Below are 24,531 nucleotides of genomic sequence, written 5' to 3' on the forward strand. Positions count from 1 at the left end.
ACTGCCCCTTGCCATGTGGGGGGCTCTGCCATGAACCTCTCAACCCCCACCCACTCTCCCAGCCCCCTCCATGGCTGCCCTGCCTGCCCTAGCTCCTGGCCCTTCATCGGTGATTTGGAGGAGGGGGTGAAGCGTTTGCTGGCCAAATTTGCAGATGACACCAAGTTATGGGGAAGCGTGGTCATGCTTGAAGATTGGATACAGATACAGGCAGATCTAGACAGGCTGGCAAGTTGGGTGAGTCAGAACCAGATGAAGTTCAGCGTCAAGAAATTTAAAGTGCTACATCTGGGGATGAACAATCCCCTACACACCTACAGGCTTGGCAACACCAACCTGACCAGAACTACGAATGAAAGAGACCGGGGGGTAATAATAGACCACAGCATGAATATGAACTGGTAATGCCAGCAGGGCAGATAATACTCTGGTATGCATCAATCGATGCATCTCCAACAAGATCAAGAAGGTGATTCTTCTGTTATACTTGGCACTGATGAGACCCCAACGGGACTACTGCGTCCAGTTCTGGGTGCTGCATTTTAATATGGTACAACTTGAGAGAGTCCAGAGAAAGGCCACCCATATGATTACAGCCTTGTACAGCAAGCCATACAGAGAAAGGCTGACGGACCTGGGACTCTTCAGCCTGAAAAAGAGGAGGCTGAGAGGGGACTTGGTAGCAATTTACTGCTACATCAGGGGAGTACATCAGGGTTCAGTGAACAACTGTTCACCAGGATGCCCCTGGGGAGAACCAGGAGTAATGACCATAAACTCCTGGAAGACTGTTTCAGACTCAACATTAGGAAAAACTTCTTCACAGTTAGAGTATCTAGACTGGAGTAAGCTCCCTCCAGAGATGGTGCAATTGTCTTCAAGAGGAGACTGGACAGTCATCTTACCGGGGTCATCTGACCCCACCTGTCTTTCCTGTCTGGTACAGGGGGCTGGACCCAATGACCTTCCAAGGTCCCTTCCAGCTTTACAATCTATGAAAGCGTGCGCTAGCATGCTGAACCAGGCTGGCTCCATGCCATCACATGCAGCCCCTAGGATTTGGCCAGAGTTGCATGCTTCTGGGGGCTCTGCCTGCTGCAGCTGAATGCCCCAAGGGCCCGCCGCCTGCTGCTGGTGAGCCACTGGTGGCAGGGGCTATGCACCATGGGAGAGGGATGATGTGGTGGGGGGCCCACACCCATCCACAAACCCCACGCACTCCCCCTACAAACACCACAAAACCCATATACTCCCATACCCACACTGCTCACAAACCCCACACCTCCCATACCCACCCCCAGCCATACGAAGTATATGCATATATTTCTGAAGAAAGTTCGAATAGTGTTATACTTAGTTTAATTTAAAAAAAATAAAGGTAATTTAATTTAGGATATTTTTAAAATTTTTCTGTACATAATTTTGATTTTTTTTTCTGAGCATATTTCCCTTGGGTGTTCTTTGTGGATTTTGGCTAAGCATCCCATCAGTCCAGACTGGTAGATAAATACATACTATGTATATGTAGCTTGAAAATAACTTAAAAAGCATTTTGTCCTATGCTTAAAATCAGTACCAAGTAGACAGAAACTTTTCAACATTGTAATTGGTGTAATGTAATGGGTGAGCAAATACATTTTATTTCTTCACCATAATTTGACTTTAAGCAGGTAAGAAGATAGCGAAAACTGCCAATAAGTTTGAATTCGTGCATTCCTAAGTTCCTTTAGGAAAGAGACTGCTTTTTAAAGTGTTAATAGTGTTACTTGAAACCATTTATATACAGTCACGTTACATTTTGAAATGGTTAAAAAATACCATAATGTTTTAAAGAAAAGTCAGTTACATGAAAGGTCAGACCACATACTCATTGATTCAAAAGGCCAGAATCATGATAAATGTCAACAAATATTTCCAGTCAACTCCATTATTACGGAGGATTGCCAGCTCTGTGATAATAAGGTTATGGTTTCATTTTAGAGTCCACATTGCCCTTTTTATGTAACACAATTTGAATGAGATTGAAGTATTTTGTTAATCTTAATGGTGTTTATAACTATTTTGCTAGTGAGAAATACAGAATTCTGAACTTTGGTGGACTGGAAAACTATGTCTGTCCTATTTTACTGCTCAAGGACACTTTTACTTTAAAGTGATGTACTCTGTGTTTAATAGTACCTCCTTAAGCTAAGTAGGCACTCTAACTGTTGATTTTTCACATACTTCAGCCTCAGACCTTAATACATGTAAAAACAGGGCATACTCTTACTGTCAGCACTCTTCCTTACCCTACAATTACAGTCTTGTTGGTGTACAAATTACAACACAATTGTGCTCCAGCCTTTCAGTAGCATAATTTGGCTGTGTCTGTGTCAACAGGACTGGAATACGTTAGAATTACATTAAAGAAACTATTCTGTATGGTTATGATAAAGCTTGGTCCCATTCAAGCAGGCCAACGTTGCAGCATGGTTCTTTTGTAACTTAAGGGCACCACCCACACAATACTTTCACTATAGAATAAATTTGTGGGGCAGGTATACATCACACAGCCTTGCTCCAGTGTATGCTGTTGGGGTAAAGCTACCCCTTAAAATGTGAGGAGGAACTATCTAATATTCTTAAGTTACACCAGTGAAACAGTCATATGTTCCTTCCTTTGACCATTTTCATCTTTTGCTCAATGTAGTCTGGCTCTCCCACTACCTAGTGGCCAGTCGCTAACACCTGTCATGGCAAGATCTCCCATGACATGGTTCTTGACAACTTTTCCTATGCTCCTACCAGACATACAGGTAAAGGCAGGATGGGATCTGATGCATGACCCACACAATCTTGCTTCCTGCCATGCCAGGTGTGCATGAGTAGCACAGCCACTCAGCACAACTCACAAAGACGCTGTTATGGAGCCAGAGGGACAGCCTTCCATCTTCAGCTCCCTCTGTGCAAAAATGAAGTTTATTTCCTATCTATGGGGAGTTTTTACCATCTTGTACCATCTATACTTTTCCCAGAGCCTGATGAAGGGACGTTGATCCCAAAAGCTTGCAGAAAAGGACCATTTCCTTGCAATTTCCCAGTTGGTCTAATAAAAGGTATCATTTTGGGACCAAGAGTTCTAGTTTTTTTGTATATCTCCTTTTATGTCTGGCTTTCCAGCCCCATCTGCATGCTTATATAGCAACCCGTACATCATCTCACCACTGCATGTGGTGTCGTGGCTGCCAGCACCACCACCATTTCTCTAATGTCAACATTATCAGCAGTGCTGTTTTGGTTATCATAATCATCCAATGCAAGATATGGATGAAGTGGTACCTATTTCTGTGCCTCAGGTTTTGGAGGGGGTGTACTCATTGTACCTGCATTTAATTTCAAAGAAAGAGATTTGGGTTTTTTTTCTATTCAGAAACTTTCTGTGATAGGAAAGTGGGCTTTCTATGCATTGTGGTGGATCTTTTTCAGTTAAGCTAAGGTAATCCTGAGAAGAAGTATTTGGTCAACTGCTGAATGTCCTTTACAACATCGATGTAAAACAGGAATCTGCTACTTCTGATTTATTTACTCTGCCAGTATATATGAAGTGTATTCTGTTACTGTTTGTAAAGCACTTGAAGTTCTATGAGTAGAAGGTATTGTTAGAATATAAAGTGTTTTTATTGTTCATACTGCAGTGTTTCTTTTTAAAGTAATTCTAAAATAATGTATTAGCATTGGATCTTTTCTCAGAGCTATCTTTCTCCTGATCTTCATGTTGTAAATTAACTTAAATTTTCTGCAGTTCCTACCAGAGCAGAAATTGTACTCTGATATTAGTTGGAGACCCATGTATTCTTACTCTAAAGATATGCTGGAAGGAAATATTTGCCCATGGTCTCTTATATTGCTAATACATTCGCTTTATATGCATTTACTTTCCCTATGAAATACTAAAGAAACTATTCTAGGCTATAGTTCTTGTAGCCATGAAACTTTTTTTTGACCTTTTTTGCTCTTCTTTTTATAGGTTCTTGCATCATGCCGGGCCTTTCTTCTAACATCCCGCATTCCCACCAAGGTAAGATTATTTTATTTCAGTACCCAATTTGTATTCATGTATGAACTTCAGTGGTATAAACTTACTATCAATATTACCGGTACTTTTGTCCCAGGGGAAAAAAAAGGAGGATTGGAGTTATACATTGGAGGAAAGTTGTTTTAATGCTATTTCCAGTAATGGTTTTCTTAACCATTTCTGGTTAATTTCTTCAGCACATAGGTGAACCATTCCAAAAATACCTAGACATCTAAAAATGGTGTGAAGAATTGCATTAGAAATAATCACCCGTGGAGCTAGAGCATACAGATAATAAGTCTCATAATAGGATCTAGACTAATTTTTGCCCAAACAAATTGATGTTATTGCTTTGTTTTAGTATCTCTAGTCTCAAAAAGGATTATGTTCCAGATTCCTAAAACAGGAATTTTACAGAGTTTATTAAATCTCACTGCTTCTGGTGGAATAACATCTGCTGTTTTCCATGGTGACCATAGTTTGTTGTAAGAAGCATCTTGCCAACCTGTCTCTCAAATGCTGTGGAATACTTAGTTTATTCCCATGACAGTCTGGGATGATTGTCATGGCAAAGGGTGATTTTGAATCTGGAAATAATCTCTCATCCCATGTGGAGTCAGCTAACATGATCTTGGCAGATGTCCAGGTTATGTCCATGTTCTGCTTTGTTGCACAAATATATGTGGGAAGATTCTCAAATCAGAATAACTGATGCTTGTAAATGTTCCTTTTTGTCATGTGTGAATTGAAGACCCTTACTGATGGGTGAAACTCTCCTTTTGATTTTCTCAGTACTGTAAATGAAATTTGCAGAAAAAAATATTAATTGACCTACCCATGGTATTAAGTTAACACTACAAACTTTTCTAAAAAGTGGCTTCTTAATGGTTTTATTTCATGGCACTTCGTGAGATAAACCAGCCAAGCATCTGTCCGGCCAGCCTTTAAAAATTTCCAAAGAAGGAGATTCCACAGTTTCAAAAGAAACTTCCTATATAAAAGTTTCTTTCAAAAGTAGGATATTTTTTATTTGAATAATCAGTGGGTTTGTCAAAAACACTTTTTCTTACCAGCAGAAATGTGAAACCTGAAACCATTTCATGAAACCTGAAGTGTTTTAAAAACTGTTCAAGATCTTGCCACTTATGATGAGCTATATATCTTCCACTAATGTCTTTTAGCAGTAGAAACTTACAAACATACAATGAAGCTAGGCTGTTTCCTTGGGATCTTATTAGACATTGTAATTAATGTGCAAATGACAGAGGTGCATACATGTTGCTGTTATATAAAATAAAACAAACTGTGGAGTAGAGGTTGAGGTCGTTGATTTCTATTTTCATTTTTATTAAAAAGTGTGTTGCCACACTCGTACATGCAGCTGACTGTATTTTTCCCTTTGAAAGTGTTGCAATGAACTTTATTTTTATTTACTATTTGAAGAAGTCTCTCCCTTATACCTTCTGTAAGAGGAGTTTAGAGGTTATTTATGCTTCTTGGTTTCTTCAGAAAACTTCTGTGGAATATATGTCCAGAAATATTTTACAGTTTTGAAATTACAGTATTACTTTCACCTGCAAATTGCAGGCATTAACATCTCTTAAACAATTCACAAGTTTGCCTTTAAAACTTATGCCACAAACTAAAATTGTCATAAAAAGGAGTTAAGGTAGGTAGTGTGCAATACTCATCTAACATAAATCCTTAAAATTCAGAAATGTCAGATTAATACATGCCTCGTAACAGTACACTAAATTCCATTGGGCACATTTCTACCAACAATTACACTTTTAACCTTCACCAAATCTCTTCTCCATCTAATAGACAATAAAACAATACATACAACCCATTGGTCCCTGTTGCAGTTTCAGACAAAATCTCATTTACAAATTCACTGTTAATAAATATGAGGTGTTGACATACATGCACAGGTTTAAGTGTATGGTATATGGCACATCTGTGGGAATGCAGCACGAGTTTTTGAACGTGTATTTTCTACTGTTTTCAGTAAGTGGTACCTATGTGGGAATTTTGAACAGTAATAAACCCATTAAATGTTATCTGCATGCCTTAGAGGTAATATTAAAAACATGAGAACATTTTGAAATTTCTTAAAGGACCATTTAAAAATTAATTTTAACTTAATTAACTAGCATTAATTTTCTTAAGCCATAAGAAAATTCAGTTCGCAGATTGTCCTTCCATAGTGTCTGATAAAGTAAGTTGTTGCTTTTAAAGGTATGCATCTCTGAATTGGTTATTCTCGTTCTGTCGTCTGCCTGACTTCAGACTAACATGGCTAACTTCCTGTCTCAGACTGTGCTGTAGATGTGGAAAAGATGTCTATTCTCCATATAAAACAAAAGCCCAAAGTCCCTTCTTTAAGTGAAGAAATTAACTTAACCTTAATTATAGAAGAACACGTGAACTTCTGTTGCATGTTGACAATCATAAAGGGTTCCTGCGGGATTAATTCTTGAGTTTATGTGTTCATAGCTCTTTCTTTGGAATAGGTGTTTGAAGTTTAGTATGAATATACCGTTTATATGTGGGACCCTGAAAAAGTGTAAACTAGGGAAGATTTAGATCATGGAAGGTAACTCCTACATATTTATCATGATCTTTTAGTCAATTGGGGTTCAGATGTGCTCATCGTTATGTAGGGCCTGGATAACTCAGGGTAGCAGCTTAGGAAAGGGACATGGAGTCTCTCACTTCTGAACATACAGTTTGAATTAACCTTAGGTCACTAGTGATCAAAAGCTGCCATCTGATGGCTGGCTGATTTAAATGCGGTGTAGAGGACAAATTTGAAGGTTGATGTCTGCTGCACAAAAACTGGCATTAATTGACAAACTCAGTTGAGATGCCAGTATTTGAAAAGGCATGAATTATTTTCTCATGAGATGGTCTCATCATGCAAAAAGAAAGTACACTGGTGTTGGCAACAGGAGGCAGCCTCCACTGCTTCTGTCTGTTTTATATCCAGTGCATGGCTTAACAAGTCCTTGATTTCTGTCAGTTATTGTTGGGCTTCTTTCATAGTCAGTAAATTAACTTCATTAGGAAAAAAGGCAGTTTCTGTATATCCCCAGCCATAAATATTTTAATTGTTATTTCCCAGGCTGCTTCATTCTAAGATGCTGTTGTGCATAAAGTTTCCAAGGATGAATCATATTCATTTGTCTTCTCTACATCTAAATTATTAAAAAGAAATTGCATCCCTTCAGGAAAAAGAAAATGTATAATCATCACTAAACTAGTTTAAAAACATTTCCTTGTTATTCATTTGTTGATAAGGACAGAAATGGTGGGTTTAGTGAGAAACTGGATATGAACCCTGAACTGCTAAGTGACTTTTAATAACAGAATGGCTTTAGAATTATATTCCTCTAACTCTCAAACAAAAAGACTAATGTGATATTCTCTAAGAAGAGTCCAGCTACAGAGCAGGTGTCTGAAACTATACTGTAATCCGACTCTAGCTGATATTTGCTTTGAATAAATGGTCACATTTATGAAGAGTATATTTATGGTATATACACTTTAATGCTTTATCAATAATGTTTTAATAAATGGTTAATTAATTATAGAGTACAGCATGTCAATAGGTAACTTATAAACATCTATAGCACTTTCTACTAAAATGCTTATAAACACCAATAAAACATATTAATCAGTCATGTAAAATGTTTAAAGCCTCTATTCATAGATTCTAACTCACAATATAAAGTGCAACCAAATATTCTAAATATTTACTAGGAGACAGGTATTACAGGTGGAGAACAAAAAACTTCTAACCTCATTTAAGTAATTAAGATTCATTTCTGTTGTTTACCTTGGGATATGGTATTTTCACATATTTCAGTAATGCTTAAAAGTAAGGTATTTATACTAATTCTGCTTCCTTTTTGTGTTACAGCTAGAACTAACTTTCAGCTATTTAGAAATCCAAGGAATAACTTCCAGTAAGCCAGGGCAGGTGAGTGCTTTCAATTCAAAAGCATTTTCTGTTTTAAGAACATAGTTTTAACCTCCATTCTAATCAAACAGATAATCTAGTAAATCGAAGCTCTTATCTAGCAAGCAGCGTGCATATTTGAATTTTTATGTTCACAAAGCTTGCAAGCCTAACAATAATAATAATTTAAAAAGTCAAGTTAAGGAATGAAATGTGTGGCTGGGATGAAGAGAAAAAATACAGTCCTTTTTCATAAGTCAGTTGGAACAGAACTAATTGGATGTAAGTTTGCATTTGTAATGTAAATGTGATATTTTCCTCCAAGATAATGAAGAACAATGTTTATTGTCATACAATCCACACCCAGCAAGTTTTATTGCTTTTTTTATGGAGAATACTGGCAAATGCATACAGAATTTGTTTATTTTCAGTTATACTGGTGCAACTGCTTTATGAAAAGTTTAATCTTCTTTTGGATTACAACAAATATATTTGAATATAAGCTATAGTTATATGTGCAAAAAAAGGAGTGACATGCGCACACACAAGTGTGTGTGTGTGTGTGTGTGTGTGTTTGTACACATGTAACAATTTTAAAAAGACAGGTATTTTGTAAGGAGATTTAACCACCCGATTGTATCACTACGTAGAAGTCTCATTAAGATATCTCTGTGTGTTTGGTTTTTGAAGGGATTGTTAGAACTTGGTGCTTTTGACTTATTCCAGCACAATAGAACTTTTTTGTTATATTCAGCAGTTCATGTTTTTAGCCTGATCTTTTAAAATTCCTTTTACAAGCTTTTTCCTTAAATAACTGCAGTTGTTTTTGGGTAGCTTTTAGTAAATGGTGGTTGTTTATATATGTCTTGCTTACTTCCCTTTTTTGGCTCACATGCAATCCCAGTATTCTTGAAAAGTCAGCATTATATTTATAATAGGTAGAGATGATAGGGGGTAGAGGAGGATTTGGCAGACTGTATTCAGGCTACTGGGGGTTCAGCAGTGTTCCAGTGGCAGGGGATTTTGCATGGACCTGCTCTGTGCTGCAACCTGGGGGCGGGGGAGATGTGGAAGTCAGGCCCTAGTACCAGCCTGTCCAGATCTGGGCAATTCCACTCCACTGCTGGAATGACATTTTGCACCTTGGCTTTTATACAACGTGTGCATGTGAAGGGCCCCTCCCTAGTGGCAGAGTGAAGGGACGGAAATTGCCTTTTATCCAAGATATTGTTCTACCTAAAACATTTGATAGGCTTATGCAATTCTTACATATAATTACATTTAAGATATGTAGTTGAAGACTGGCTGGCTCTGTGGCAGTCTCCTGGGGGGCAGGCAGGGGGCGGAAAAAAACAGCTTTGCTTACTATCTCCCTAAACATAGTTTACGTACTGGGAAATAAGTTATTGTTGATATTATTACAATAGTTCCTCTTTTGCTCAGACCTCATTGTGTTATGTTCATTATCAACATCAAACAAAATGCCACAAAAAGCATTTAATATACCTTTAATACAAGAGAGGTGGATAAAAACATAAAGGGAAGCACAAGAAAACAGTGAGAGGTAAAGAATATGGAGAAACATTGTTTTCTCTTGCCACTGAGGAAGAGGACACATAGCAATGGGTTTAAACTGCAGCAAAGCAGATTTGTATCACATCTAATGAAAAACTTCCCCCCTGCTAGAACAGTAGAACAGTTGACCAAGCTGCCTAAGAAAGTTGTGGCATTCCCCACATTGGAGGTTTTCAAGAAGAGAGTGTACTGACTTCTGTCTGGTAGGGTTTAGGAAAAGCAGCACATCTTGCATCTGTGGAGGAGGGCTGGATTAGATGACCCTTGAGGCTCCTCTCAACCCTTTGATTCTGTGAAAATATTGGTCAGCCTGATGACGTTGAATAATTATTCAGCCACAGAGAATGATTGCCTAAAATCCCCAGAAGGAGTTGAAGATTACCAGTAGAAAAAGCGTGTAAAGACCCACAGTGTATGTTAGATCAGGGGTTTTCAACCTTTTTCAGTCAGTATACCCACAGCAGCTGATTGACGGGTGGGGAGGATGGAGGGAGGGGATGGCAGCGAAATCAGAAGTGCCAGTGGTGCACAGCGGCAAAACCGTAAGTGCTGGCAGTGCATGGCACCAGCAAAAACAAAAGCACTGACACAAGCAACGCAAAGTGCTGGCGGCTCCACTTCTCCACGCTGCTGCTGTATACCTCCTGGAGCCTTCCCATGTACCCCCAGAGGTGTGCATACCCCTGGTTGACAGCCCTATGTTAGATTATTATAGCATCTTCTAGGTTTGCTTTGTGTACAAGGAAATATTGGGCATTTTAAATGGCTGGGAAGAGACTGGGAAAGAATTCCTGTGTCAGTACTACAGTCAGTTTATTTAATTCAGAACAATCAAAGTGTAAGACAATATGATAGCAGTACAATCTTTTTGTTGTTAAGTTCCATACACCTCAAACAGCTTTGTAGTTGCTCAGTTAAACAAGTTACTCCATTAATTGAACTGAGAAAATAGTCTATTGTGCCTGCCAAAGAAATTTTCTCACTCTTGGTATACTGTCTTAACATTGCATGCAAGTGTTGCTGATCAGAATACTTGATTGTCTCCAGAGAATCATGATTGTTAATGACTTACCTTTTGTTTATGCTTAAGGAGGTGTGTTCTGCTTATTGAATATTTTTAGTGTTGCTGTGCTTGGCTTGCAGTTATGAAACACGTTTCAAAATCGGAGAAGGCTACTGCTGTGGGTTTTTAGTGTGGGTTCAGAAGTCTCAACTGATTTTAAGTTTGTTTTGAAAACCTCAAGACATTTGGCTTAAAGAAAATGAAAAGAGAAGTTCTGGTAGCCAGAAGTTCTGGTAGCAGACAACAGCTCCTACTGCCAAACCACCAGAGTATATGCATGCCCAGGTGCATATGCTGGCCAGTAGGGGTGTGCAAAACGGGCCGTATTCAATTTGGATTCAGATTCGGCCCAAATTGGGGACAGTGATTCAATTTGTTGATTCGGATCACTGTCCTCGATTCGATTTGGCCAAAACTAATCTGAAGATACAGTGCTGATTCAGCAAATCAGCAATTCAGCCATAGACACAGCTTTAAATGTTTTTTCTACATACCTCAAGGTACCAGGCGTGGACTGCGATGGTGGGGCGAATGGAGTGTTCCACAGGAGCACGGAGGGCCCCCCTCCCCCCGCCCCGTGTGCTTGGTGGCAAACCTGGAAGTGGTCTGGAAGTACTTCCATTCACCTTCTGGGTCCGCCACAGAGCATGCTGCAGGGCCCCCCCCACACTTCCTTGGCTCAGCAATTAGCCATGGGGGGACCCCGGGTGTCCCGCCCAGACCCAGAAGCACGAGTTGCCGAGCTGGGGAGATGCGGGGGGTGGGCCATGCGCACTCCCCAGCGGACCTGGAAGTAGACCAGACATGCTTCTGGTCCACTTCCGGGTCTGCTGCCAAGTGCATTGGGGACCCTCCCCACCCCCCACACACTCCTGTGGGATGCTCCATCCGCCCCAGCATCTTAGCATTCACGAGGTGCCTGGTACCTTGAGGTATGTAGAAAAAAACATTTAAAGCTGTGTCTATATCTGAATTGCCGAATCTTCCCAAATTTCTCTGAGTCTATTCAGAGGGTTCCAATTCGATTCAGAGAGATTAACGGGTCTCCTGATTTGATTCAGCCACTGAATCGGGCCAAATCTCCACCAAATCGAATAAGGAACCGAAGCATCACACACCCCTAATGCCCAGCTCTGTGTGGCTTCTTTCAGTAGCTATGCCAACAGAGCATGAAATGTAGCCTGGGAAGACATCAGCTGCTGAAGGGACTATGGCAGCCAGTAGAAGGCATGATAGTATTTACATGTGCCTTCTGCCAGCTGCTAGGTGGTAGCAGAAGCCTTACTCCACATGGCAGAAGTGGAATAACTCTACTGCAAGAGAGAAGGGTTCTGCCACCTTAGAGAAACTTTGGGTATGACGCCCTCAAAGATTTGCTGAAAAACTGAAGTCAACTAGGCCTAAATTCCTTTGCCATTTTTCCTGGCATTTTGTACTTGGGAACATTTGTCTGATCTCAGTCAGAATTTACATATGTTTATTTATGTATGAACATTAATTATATTGAATCTTCAAATTTTTTTTAATGGAAATGAGTTATATTGTGTGTGTGTGTATGTGTTTTCCTGGCCTGTATTTTATACAGTTAATTGTAGAAATGGAGAAATGCAACATTTCCATGAAGATGGCATCATCAGAAGATGTGAATGAAGTGTTGGCACACATTGGAACATGTCTCAGGAAGATATTCCCTGGTCTGTCACCAGTGTAGGTACTCATGTTTTCGGCACCTGTCATGCATGCAAATTACCAAAATGTGCAGGGATACCAGCCTGGCTACTGTCCCCTCTTCTCCTATTCCCACCTTTCATCAGGAGCGTGTCTTAAGATTTAGGAAGTGTTTTGATCCAGATCCTGACCCTAAATTCTGCGCATTCCTATTAGTATGGGAAGAATCCTTAAGTAATCTGGAGCCTACACAGAAGCAGGCATGGCTGAAGCATATGACACTTTAGAGATTTCCATGGGCTAAAAATTGATCACAAGCCTACAGGTTGTCCTAAATGAAGCTGGGTGCTTGGGAGGGGAGGGGGGGTGGAAGAAGGCTTTACAGGAGTATAACAGCTTATTCTTGCTCTTTTACCTCCAAGAACTGACATACCTAAGTGTAGCCCATTGTTTTCCATTACTTGCTTTCTCTAATGATTGTCCCTGAACAACTGTGATATTGTCTGGTTTCTTCCAGGTCACTATTTATGGGGAGGGTGGGCAGAGTGGCAGTGTCAAGGACCCAAATTGGAGGAACAGGTGTGGAAAACAAGTCTGTGTGTTTCAGACTTCATTGTTTGGAGTCTGAGGCCTGGATCTTTCATCATACACCTTCAGCAAATTGACTGGACAGAAAACTTTCCCTTTTGACCACTTAAATATCCCTTTGTTCTGTTGTCCATCTTTCCTGATTCGCTCTACCTTTTTTCTGTTTCCTTTCTCCTATCTATATCATCTTCTTCCTTTGTATTCGTTGTTTGTTCTTGTTTCCTTTGCTTTATTCTCAGTTTGTTCTTTGTCTTTCTCTGTGCCACATTTTAACTTGCATCCCCTAAATCTCATGGCTCTACCATTCTAGTCTAGTTTTCTGGGGGTCTAAAAATATGAATTAATTAGATAAAATAGAATTTTCTCTTTGACAAATAGACATCTGCAGTAAAAGTTTTAAAACTGACATTGCAGAAAAATGTAGTTGACATGCCTGAAGTCACTTTTTTTTCTCTTGGGTTCACAGCCTTTTATTACTCAACTTTCCTGCAGACTGAGTAGAAAATAAAGTCCATAAACTTGGGGAGAGATAACCTACCAGTTTATCTCTAAGGCATATTTACTGTTTACCCTGACAGAGATGGAAATCTTGCTTCAGGCTCATTTGAAAACAAATGCAGAGGGAATAAAGCATAGTCAAAGAGCCTCAGTGATATTGTGACCAAAAAGAGAAAAGCATGGAAGGAGGGAGGACTGCAGAAGCTTGTGTATATTTAGATCATTGTTTTCTTTGATTTGTTCTACACTTTTTTTTTCTTTTGGCCCTCTTGCTAGCATAGCTGCAGTACTTTGTGAAGCTGTATGGAGTTACTTGTTCAAAAAAACCCCAAAAACTGAAACTCCCAGCCAGACTGTCAACCTGATGTAGATCATCAGGCTCTCAAATTGAAGTCAATGACATTGAGCTGTCGTAAAACTGGTGCAAGACAAGAATCCATTCAAAATTGCCCAAGAAAAGAAAGCATTACACCTTTTGCTAACTAATTATAGAGAGCCAAAGAACACTAGGAAGTTGCATGGCTCTTCACTACTCGGACAAATGAATATTTTATTTCTTAAAAATAAAGGCAAAGGAACTTGTATTTTATTCAGGAACAGGAAGAAAACAGATAAGAATATAGAGCAAGGTGTGCCAAGTAGACCACAACACCACTTCACCTGTGTAGCCTTCTGCAAACAGCAGCTATTGACCACTTGCCAGCCTGAAATCACCTATGTTTTTTTTTCTTTCATTGCTGATGTAGAATAACAGGAGCAACAGGTGTACAGAACAGGAATTATTGAGCCCCCTGAGCCCATCGATAGGGCTAAGATAGATAAGAGCTAGAGCAAAAGATTGTTTCTGAGAGAGAGAAGAAACACCCAAAGACAGTTAAAACATAGTCTTAGGCCATGGACAGGCATCCATTTCTAGCGCCAAAGAATTTATGTGAAATTTTAGCTCCAGTAATTTTTGTGAAATTCTTAGTGTTAGAAAAATAGTGCAGGAGTTGGAGTTACGCAGGTGAGCTCTCCAGCCAGGAGGCTATAGAGGGCTGCTCCTTGGGTCACCCCTGCCATGGGGAACCCACTGTTTGATAGCTTGCTCTCTCCCCTGGCAGGGAGGGTGGCAGACTGTCAATAGGCAGTTGATAGCTGCTGAAAAGCAGCAGTTGCTACAGACAGCCCCAGGACTATGTGGTTCTAGTCACAGGAGAATAGCCCCCACTTGGTGCACTTCGCCAGGTCCCAATGAAGGGATGCACAGGGCAGGAGGCAGAGGCAGCACAACTGGAGCCATCCCCAGCGGGATGGGTCCATATGTGGGAAATGGCCTGTCTGTGCACAGACTGATTCCTGGATCTAGGCAAGGGTGGGAGGCAGATGTCTGGGGCTTGATCCCCAATTTTCAGCCTGAGGGAATGTCTTCCTGGTTTGCATAAATCCAGGGTGATCTGCATCTATTCAGTGGCTGAGGGGCATTGGCCCCACAACAGGGTCTGTTATGGTGCTTTCTGTTAGGTTGCCTTTGGGCAGGCTTCAGGGATCCAGTGCTCTCCCTCTTTCCCTCTCCTTTAGAGAGAGGGAGGGAGAGCGGAGGACTGTGGGATACTGGGTGTCCTCAACACCCAAGAGATATGTACATCTGTTCAAGTTAGTGGAGGAAGAGAGAGATCTTCCTGGTTGAAAGAGGGAGAATTTTTTTGCTCATGAGCCAGTGTTCTGCAAGAGAACCCTTGAACAGCGTCATACTCCTTAGTACAGGGAGAAAAGCTTTTTTTTAGCACAAATGTGACATCTGTCCATGGCCTTAGTCTGTAATACCAAAATAGTCCTAATATTTTGGGGAGAGATGTCACAGGACAAGTTTGTTTCTGTGAATTATGGCTTTATGCTGGTGAAAAAGCATACATGGCTTCAGGAATCATGCAGGGTTAATTGACTGAAAGACAGAAAGAGAAAATAAATACGTGATTACTACCGCAGCATAGTCTATGTTTGGGTTTTAGAAACAGACTTGAGATATATCGAAGATGGCAATATTTTCCTTTAGATTCACAAACATGAGGCAAGTTGGATTCAGTTTAAAATAAGGATGATTTTTGTGTGTGATTATACATGCAGACAGACATTTTTTAATCCTGTCCATTTCTCTCCCTCATATATAGGAGAATTATGAAAAAAGTTACCATGGAGCCCTCAGAAAGACTGGCTAATCTCCAGGCACTATGGGAGAGCCAGACTGTGGCAGAACTGGGCCCTTGTGGTGAGCATGAATTTTAAGGCTGAGGTATAAAAAGGTTAGAATCACAGTTTGTCAGGAAGTTTAATTCTATTTCTGGCAGAAGCCTGTAAAGGTGTAATTAGTTTTAAGGTGTAATTTGCAGAGCATGGACTTCTGATTGGTGGATGAAGATGCTATTTTTAAGCTTCATTGCAACCTGGCTCATATCACAGACAGTGTAGTGTGGTGTTGGTCTGTGTCAGTTTCTGCCTGCCGTATAATGGATGCATTCCTGAAGGAAAGAGAGAGTGAGTTTTGAAGCACTTTAAGATTTTTTTGTGGTTATTTGCTATAGTGTAAAATGTTGTTTTTATTTTGCTCCTAGGGGGCTTTTCACAAATGTACGCATGTGTTTGTGACTGGCTTGGATTTCCTTATAGAGAAGAGGTACAGTGGGTAAGTACATATCTCATGCTGAGGGCTATTTTAACTAAGTATATGAAGAAAGGCAGAAGGCAGATCAGGGTGAGACTGTAGAGACTGACTGCTTCAGTGGGGCATGAGCTGTCATTGGTGACAACCTACTTCATCAGATGCTATGAATGAGTGTGCAGAAAGCAGAGTTGCTAAATGAACTTGCTTTCTGCATGTTCATTCACAGCATCTGACAGAGTAAGCTGTCACTTGTGAAAGCTCAAGCAATTATCTTTCTGAACTAGTTAGTCTCCAAGGTGCCCCCCAATCTACCCTCTGCTTGACTTCAGGCTAACACAGCTACCTCTCTATACAAAGAGTAAGAGAGACAGCAAACCACAAAACCAGCAGAAACAGTTTTCTAATAAAATGTGGTTTTGTGCATTTTTAACAGGATGTGGATACAATTTATCTAACACAAGATACAAGGGAGTTGAATTTGCAAGACTTCAGCCATCTTGACCACAGGTATACAATACTCAGTAATGCTTATCATAACCTGAAAATAATCATTTTTTCACTACATCTTACTCGGTTCTCATAGGAGCAATGCAGGGAATGCAGACAGGCTTAAGAACTGTCAGTTGGGTTTGTCTGCTTGGTGGAATGACAGTAGCCCTTAATTTTAGCTTCTGCCACAAATCTGTACTCCCTCATCGGCATAGAAGACATGCAGCGTATGCTTTGTTTGTTTAGGAGCTTATGTGTTATATCTATTTACTGGAGATAGTGCACTGACTTTGCCTGTGTATTGTTTGTGTTCACGTTTTTTTAAATTTTTGCACTTATAAAATTAGCTGACTGATACTTCTCATTCTGGGGTACCACAGTTTGCAGGTTCCTCTTTGCTGAATCCAGCTACATCTGGTAAATAAAGTAAAGAAATGTTGTTGCCTTGGCTCCTGCAGAGTCCCCTTTCCCTTGCATACAGTGGGGAAAATTACTTTTTCCAGTAATCTGTAAAAAGACGGGGAGTTTCCGGTTCTGGTATCACAGAAACTTTCTAAACCAAAGATATTATCAAGTGAAACACCAGGGTTCTTAACCTGACTCATTACCTTAGTGCTAATTGCCTGAAGTGAAGGCAATTTCCTGTACACATATATGATTTGTCCTTTAGTAACAGAACTTGTCTTCCAGGTGTGAGATGAAGTAGTCCTGATTTATCTATCTAACAGAATTCAAATACTCCTTCATAGTTGAGACCAAAATTGAAAAGGCTATCAAGCAAGAAATAAATATATTGTTATCATGATCATGCTGATGTGTTTGAAAACAAGTTCACCAAGAGGTTTTTTGTATACATAGAATAACATGGAAGAAAAGCTTAATCCTTGAGGCATGTCACTTTTTAATATCTCAGCATGAGCATAAAAACAGTCTTGTGTATTAGCTTTGCATTAGTGTACAACATTCTTTTGTTGCAAAATGCTGTTCTTATTGTTGCCTTCGTGATAGCTGTATATTTCAGAATGCAGAAAACTGCAATTCTGAAAAGAGATATAGTCTGGCCACTGTTTATCTGAAACAGTTATTAGAATCACAAGCACATCTAACTTTCTTTCTCCCTCTGTGTTTAATAACCACCCCTAAACTGATTGAATATAAAACTAATAAACCAGAGGAAGTGAAGAAAAGACAAGCTGCCAAGTGCCATTAATGTCTATTTGGAAGCATATGCCATGCAGATAGGCGTCTACCAGCACATAATGCTGGTTGGAAACCTTGGGGATGGGCAAACTAAAAAGTTAACATTAATAAATTAAGTGTATTGATAATTTTGATTCAATTTGCACTAGAGCTACTTGCATGTGGAATCATCAACTACGTATACTGTAGTTATGTCTTAGTTTCCATTATACAAGGCAGAGGTTTATAGAGTGCCTGTTGTGTGCATGTGTCTGTATGTATTTAAGTATGAGGCAAGGAATTATCTTATTACTGCATCATGCTACCTTGCATACTAAATAGCGTGATAATGTCTGATATGTGTTTCTTCTGTGGCATAGCATGTTTATCAGCATTAATAGTGAAGACTTTAACAAAAAGGGAGCAAATTATATAAGGAGTTTGGAAATAAATGGAAAGGGAATCATTTAACATTTTATTTGTGAATTCCCTTTTACAATTAATAGAGGGCTTGCGCTGAAAAGTATATTATCCTTTTGCAGGTCTCTTGTTTCTTGGGGAGATATAACTCCAGGGAAGAAACAGGGATATGTTGACTGGAATCAGTCTGTCCAACGTAAATATTTAATCATGCAAAAAAGCTTTGTAGAATCATGCTAGTAATTAAGAAACTTAAATATGTCACACACTGAAGAAAAGTAGTGAGAGACTAGGGAGATACCAACTCAAAAAAACATCTGAATTAAGTATTCATATTTGAATGGATGTTGTTTAACCAGTCAAAAAATTCATATGAAAATGAAGTCAATTCACACAAAATCTAGTTTATTTCCTAGATTTTTGTTATATTTAGAATGCAGTGGGTTTTAAACCCATGTTGTTTGGCTATTATGGTAAAGGCAAATTAAATTAGGTATAAAATAATATTTAAGAGGTCATTTGATTAGCCAGCTGTATGACAAGTGTGTAAAAATGTTTTTCTTTTTCTAGAGACTTAATACCTATAGTTGCTGCCCTGGAATACAATCAGTGGTTTACAAAACTGTCCTCCAAAGATCTGAAATTGGTAAGTAATACTCTGAAGGTACTCCAACTCCTAGAGACCTTTTCTATATTTTACACTGTATGGGGACAGTTATCAGCAATGGAAAACTGAGCAGACTACTGAAAAAAAATTTCTATGCATCATCTGGCCATGAATGCACTAGAAAAGTATCTTATCATTGAGTGTTAGACATTTCAAGCAGTAATATAAGACTAAACAGGAAATTGGTTTAAAGGAACCTGGAATCAGTTATTTGATTAGCAGGTAGGGACATATTTGCATTATATTTTCATTTCTAAGAAAGTAGGCTTTTCTGTCAATCTTCATGATTACCTGAATCAGAAAAAAACTTTCAGGTTCCTGGGGCTAAGACCGTCAAAAGACAGTAGTAAATATTCAATAATGTCTGACAATTATGTTTTTCCACTAAGGTGTTCTGGTGAAACATCAACAAAGGGGCATAATCCAACAAGGTGACCTAGCCTAAATTGTTAAACACAGTTGATTTAAAATTAATTTAATTACTCAAAGTAATAAACTATTTTTAATTTAAAAGTGAATTGTCCCAAATACAGATAATGTTTTTGAAACCTGCTTTTATGTCTAGGATCAGACCCTATCTATCCCAAAACAATTAAAAGGGGTGAATCCCTTTAGAAGTAAATTGATGTAACTTTATGTATCACAATCTTGCTTGTGAAATCCCTCAATTGTTGCATTCCATGAACACAAAACAGTGGTCTATAAAAAGCTGTGGGACCAGAAAATAACTGCATAGGGCTAGTCTGAGAAGCTTAGTCAGTACTTGAGAGAGTCATATTTTGCACTTAAATTTGTTTTTTGCTGAAAAATCCATTCTTGACATGATAAAAATATTTCCCGTTTCTCCACTTTTTTGGAAGTAAAATAATTTCTCTTGTATATAACAATAAAACAGTAACTCAGAGCCCCAGCAGCAGAAATCTCTTTTCCTGAAGATCAAAATATTTTGATTTGGAAATGATAACAGAGGACTACACAGGAATAGTATTTTAGTTGCCCCATGTCCCCATTTTCTTCTGTGGGCCAGGCTGAACATTTTCATCCAGAGGTGAGACTGGTATATAATCAGAGATGTAGTTTAACCAAGCTACTTGTCAAAAGTAGAACAGGGGAACTTGAGGTACTTCAAGTCTAACTTCCAAGAGGCACTGTAACAAGACTTCCAAATCAATTTTTTTTTTCACAAAATATTTTGGTATTTGAACTTCTGCCCAAGATCATTTTTTTTCTATGGAAAACATAGATTAAAAATTATTCTTTGCTTTTATAAAAATTTCCATGAAGGCAAGGAATAGCTATATTTCAACCAATTTTCTCAGTACCATTGCTCCTAATTCTCTTACAATGGTATAAGCCTTTTTGTTTCATGATCACTAAATTAACTACAGTGATCTAAAATATTTTTTGGCAAGAAAATCGCAAAACAAGGCAGAATTTGTTTGGTTCCAGTACCAAAGTGGCTAACTGCTTCAAGTGTGCCTTATCTACCTAGAGGAAAGCCACAGAGGAGTCTTTTCCCTATAATGAAGGGGAATGGAGCGCTGACCGACCTTGAATGTTTTCCTGTTCCACATGTTTAGGGTTTACTGTCAGGAATTGGACTCTTGTAAGGAAGACTCTTGTGGAAAGTGGTAAAGGCAGAAAATCTATTTGATATCCATCCTCTGAAGATCTGGGAATGACCCAGTAGGTATAGAGAAACAACACATTTCCTCCATGGTAATTTCATTTTGCTCTGGGTCAAACGTAGAGCAGATACCTGTTGTAAAGTCTTACACTGTTGTAAGTCAAACCACTGCAGTGTAAAGTTAATCCTTAGAAAGTGAAGAGTCCTACTTTTGTAGTTCCTGCCATCTTTGATAAATAGCAGCAATAAATTTTTCACCAACAGCTTAACCTTCCCCTTTCTAATCAGTCTCTTATGGCAACAATGATTGTGTTTTGTGCTTCTGAATGATGGAGTGCAGAGACAGTGCCAGTGGTGATAGGGAAATGACAGTCTTTAAAATATGAGTACAGGTGACATTATATAAAAACAATTTTTTTTCTTTTCCATGTTGCAGGATTTTTTAATTTTCTGAAATTTATATTAAAAAAACTTTAAAAGCCTGAACATTTAGCCTTGTATAGTGATTGAACAGTGGAGTCTGACAGTATATAGGAACATAGACTCTCAGGACCTTGTATGAATATCATTCAGTCATTTTAGCAGCTATAATCACTAACAAAGTTCAGTTTTGAGCTTCTAATGGATCCTGTGTGATATGTTTTGGAGGAAGATGGTAAAATTCCAAAGTGAAATAAAATAAAAGATGCAGAGTTACTGTGATTTGTTTTATAGCTTTTGGATTACAGTTAACATCCCTTCCTCCCCTCCTTCCCCCCCCCCCCCCCAAAAAAAAACAACCCCACTAGCTAATTAACACTGCAAAAGCAGTGCTATCTTCCTGTCATGTTCTGGATAGTCATGGATCCCATGACTGCTTATGCAAATGACAGAACATGACTATTAGGGCTGTGCAAAACGGCACCGTTTCATTTCACGTTCAGTTTCAACGGTTCAACGGAACAGCGTTCTGTTTCAAATTTCATTTAGATTTAAAACAGCTGTTCTGTTCCGTTCTGTCGAAACTGAAAGACTGTTTCGATGCTGTTTCGACTTTCACTGTGGGGGGGGGTGAACTCAGCTGGGTTGACTCCCCATCCCTAGGGCTAGATTGGGCATGGGGGCAGAGAGTCAGCCCAGCTGGCCTCCCTCCCACCCACTGTGCAGCTGGGCTGACTCTCCCACCCCCACCCCCTGTGCCCAACTGCAGCACAGGGGGTGGGGGGTGGGAGTGAGCCCAGCTGGGCTGACTCTGCCCCCATGCCTGATTGCATCACGGGGGGGTGGGCATGAGCCCCGCTAGGATGAGACTCCACCCCCTCCGCCCCCCACCCCCCCCCAGCCGGATCGCAGTGCTAGGGAAGGGAACTGAGCCAGGCTGAGTTCCCTTCCCTTGCGTTGTTATCAGCTTCTGGCAGTGGGAGATGGGGAGAGCCAGGGCTCCGCTCCCTGCTGGTGCCCTGGTTCTCCCCATCTCTTGATGCTGGCTTTGAAACTTGAAACATTTCAAAACTTTCGAAACGTTTTGACTAGCCTCGTTTTGTTTTGAGGCTGTTTCAAAGCCCCTCATTTCAATTTGATTTCACTATTTTGACCTCTAAATTAGTCAAAACAGAGTCAAATCGAAACAGCCGGCGAAATTTTGCACAGCCCTAATGACTATCATGGACATGATTGGGTGTGCAGCGGTTCTGCATGGGGCTAGGAGAATCTGAAATAAAACTGTAGTGGGGGGGTGGAGGTGGTACTGTATTCCCTGCCCATAAAGCTCTTTCTTCGAGAGTGTGCAAACAGCCTCTGTTCCTTGGGGACCTGTGCTTTGTTGTGCTTTATTGTCTGCATTTTGGTGTTCCTACTTCGTCTAATGGGTGTTTCTAGTTGCATCTTTTTTTTTCACTGTCAATAACCCCTTTTAATTCAGGGATTACCATGGATGCAGAAAAATGTCCTGACCAAGCAATTTTTATATTCATGGAAACCCTGTCACGATAAAAGACAATTAGGACCTTGTTTGCTGGTCCACTCCTTGAATGACTCTTGTTAGTTTGCCTCTTGGTTAGAACATTCCCCAGATTTGCTATTTTGGTCTGAATCCCTTCTTCAAAGGTTTCTAGGATATACCTGAAGCTATGATTATTACTGTTTGTTACTCATATCATGGTTGTGCCTGAAACCCCAGTCATGGACATGGACTTGTGCTTAGCTAACACCTATTTATTTCCTGTATTTCTGAAGAAGTTATTTTGTTTGTTTAATGTTAATATTTCTTCTCCATGACAGTCCACCGATGTCTGTGAGCAGATCCTAAGAGTGGTCAGTAGGTCCAATCGGTTGGAAGAACTGGTATTAGAGAATGCTGGGCTGAGAACGTAAGTAATGTTTCTTGAAATGTTATGTTATTATTTATTCATAGCTTCCTAGATATAAATTACATGTTAGAACTAACAAAATAGTAAATAAAGAAATGATAATCCTAAAATATTATTCTATCTATGCAATTTTATTCTGGGTAGGAGATACTGCCTGTTGAAATGGAATGAATATATCTAAACAACCAAACTACAAAAATGTACTTTCCTCCACTTCTAATAGTAACATTGTAAAAAGCAGATAGATACTTAATATAATCCACTTACTGTACTCTATTTTTAAAAAAAATATAAAGAAATTAACTATACAATTTAGTGTGTACATGCTACAGAATTATTTTAGTATCTAGGCTGGTAATTAATAGCTCTTCAGACATTTTGTTTTTCTCTTACAAAATGGAGGCAAAGAAACCCCCCTCTTACATTGCGTAGTCAGTATTTGAGTAGCATGTAGATGCCCCGAGAAAGGCCACATTCCCCATTGCCTAGGTGTAGTACACCATGAAGCAAGACAGTTCATTGTCCCAGTGAATTTGCAATCTAACCAAGCAAGCCAGCCCAAAAGCAGGAGGAGGAGGTGTTATTTTCACTTAATATTAAAGGACTCAAGCTGAAAGAGATGGAGGAGTGTGTTTTTAGAACTATATATACAGTTAACTTGCATTTATTTTAATGGGAGTTAGACACCTTGATACTTCTGAAAGTATGGCCCAAGTTACTTTCCTGAGGTCAGTCAGGAGGTCTGTGGTAAAGTGTGGTCCCCAGTGCAGTATCCCTAATAAGAAGCATTCAGAGTATAAGTGATTGACTATCCTTAATTTTTCATCTCATGTCATTATTCACAGCATTAATAATGAGGGAATATTATAAGAGATATTGACTTCCATTGCACATTGCTTGCTTGCTAACTTGGTATAGCTGGAGCTGGTTTTGATTCTAATAGGACTTGACTGATAATCATCCTGAGACATTTGATTTTGTGGCACTATATATATATATATTCCAAGTGTTTGGCAATTTTCCTTTGTATGTCTCTGGTCTGATCAGCATTAACTGTCTGTTCCTGTTAAGGGTGTATATATCAGCTCTGCAGGTTATAATGCCCATTTGCTGGGAGGAAAAAGAATTCATCCTGTTGATACTAGCCACTTCACTTAGCTTCAGCTACAGAAAGAGCATTTTTAATGAGCTTAGATCAATTACCGTGGCTGGAGTTAAGAAGAGTTATTAAGAACTAAGTGTTTAAAAGTTAAGTCCCACTGTGCACTCAGTTCATCTCTTCCGGCTTTTCAAATACTGAAGTCCTGAGTTTGTTTGTATTTTTATAGTGCACTTCATGATCGCCACGATCGTAATGTGAGGCTGCCGAAGTCAGGGCTCCATTTCTACTTTGTCAGGGGAGGATTCTCTTATGTGTTGCCCTGGCACACTTGCTGATCACTCCTGCTGTGCTTTGCAGGCAGGCAGGAAGACAGGATTCACCCCAAGGAAATTCTTGTCAGTTGGCAAAGCAATGTTAATACCTGGTGTTTAGCTCTATTGTCACTAGGATTTGGTTACAGGACATAGGAATTTTCTATTAATATATAGCGAACAGGTTGCTCATTAGGACAATGAAGCTTCAGTTGCTGATTCGATTTGGAGGCAATTCAGCCCAATTCAGTGGCTGAATCCCTGAATCCAAATCAAATTGGGAGACCGATTAAAATGTCCAAATCAATTTGTAGCCTCGGGGGGGGGGGGACCATGGGGG

The 24,531-nt window shown here is 39.5% G+C and overlaps 1 protein-coding gene and 1 long non-coding RNA gene across 6 annotated transcripts in view; one reads left to right on the top strand and one right to left on the bottom strand.

Annotated features, from left to right (window-relative positions):
• LOC109302313 overlaps positions 1–2,977 on the bottom strand; it is a 10,792-nt gene extending 7,815 nt beyond the window's left edge. The window contains exon 1 of the long non-coding RNA XR_002098727.1: positions 2,878–2,977. This is a non-coding gene — a long non-coding RNA (uncharacterized LOC109302313). The remainder of the gene's footprint in view (positions 1–2,877) is intronic.
• CARMIL1 (capping protein regulator and myosin 1 linker 1) overlaps positions 1–24,531 on the top strand; it is a 371,957-nt gene that overhangs the window by 208,499 nt on the left and 138,927 nt on the right. For 4 of the 5 annotated variants that reach the window (XM_019523833.1, XM_019523847.1, XM_019523840.1 and 1 more), the window contains exons 3-10: positions 4,007–4,057; positions 7,977–8,036; positions 12,239–12,360; positions 15,558–15,655; positions 15,999–16,069; positions 16,482–16,555; positions 18,707–18,782; positions 22,690–22,778. In XM_019523833.1, coding sequence (XP_019379378.1) covers positions 4,007–4,057; positions 7,977–8,036; positions 12,239–12,360; positions 15,558–15,655; positions 15,999–16,069; positions 16,482–16,555; positions 18,707–18,782; positions 22,690–22,778 — 641 coding nt within the window. Of the gene's footprint in view, positions 1–4,006; positions 4,058–7,976; positions 8,037–12,238; positions 12,365–15,557; positions 15,656–15,998; positions 16,070–16,481; positions 16,556–18,706; positions 18,783–22,689; positions 22,779–24,531 lie in introns of those variants that run through there. The other variant, XM_019523859.1, reaches the window with a different exon arrangement.

Source organism: Gavialis gangeticus, unplaced genomic scaffold (genome assembly GCF_001723915.1).
Source record: "Gavialis gangeticus isolate Ggan-Ray unplaced genomic scaffold, GavGan_comp1, whole genome shotgun sequence".
Classification (NCBI taxonomy): domain Eukaryota; kingdom Metazoa; phylum Chordata; order Crocodylia; family Gavialidae; genus Gavialis; species Gavialis gangeticus.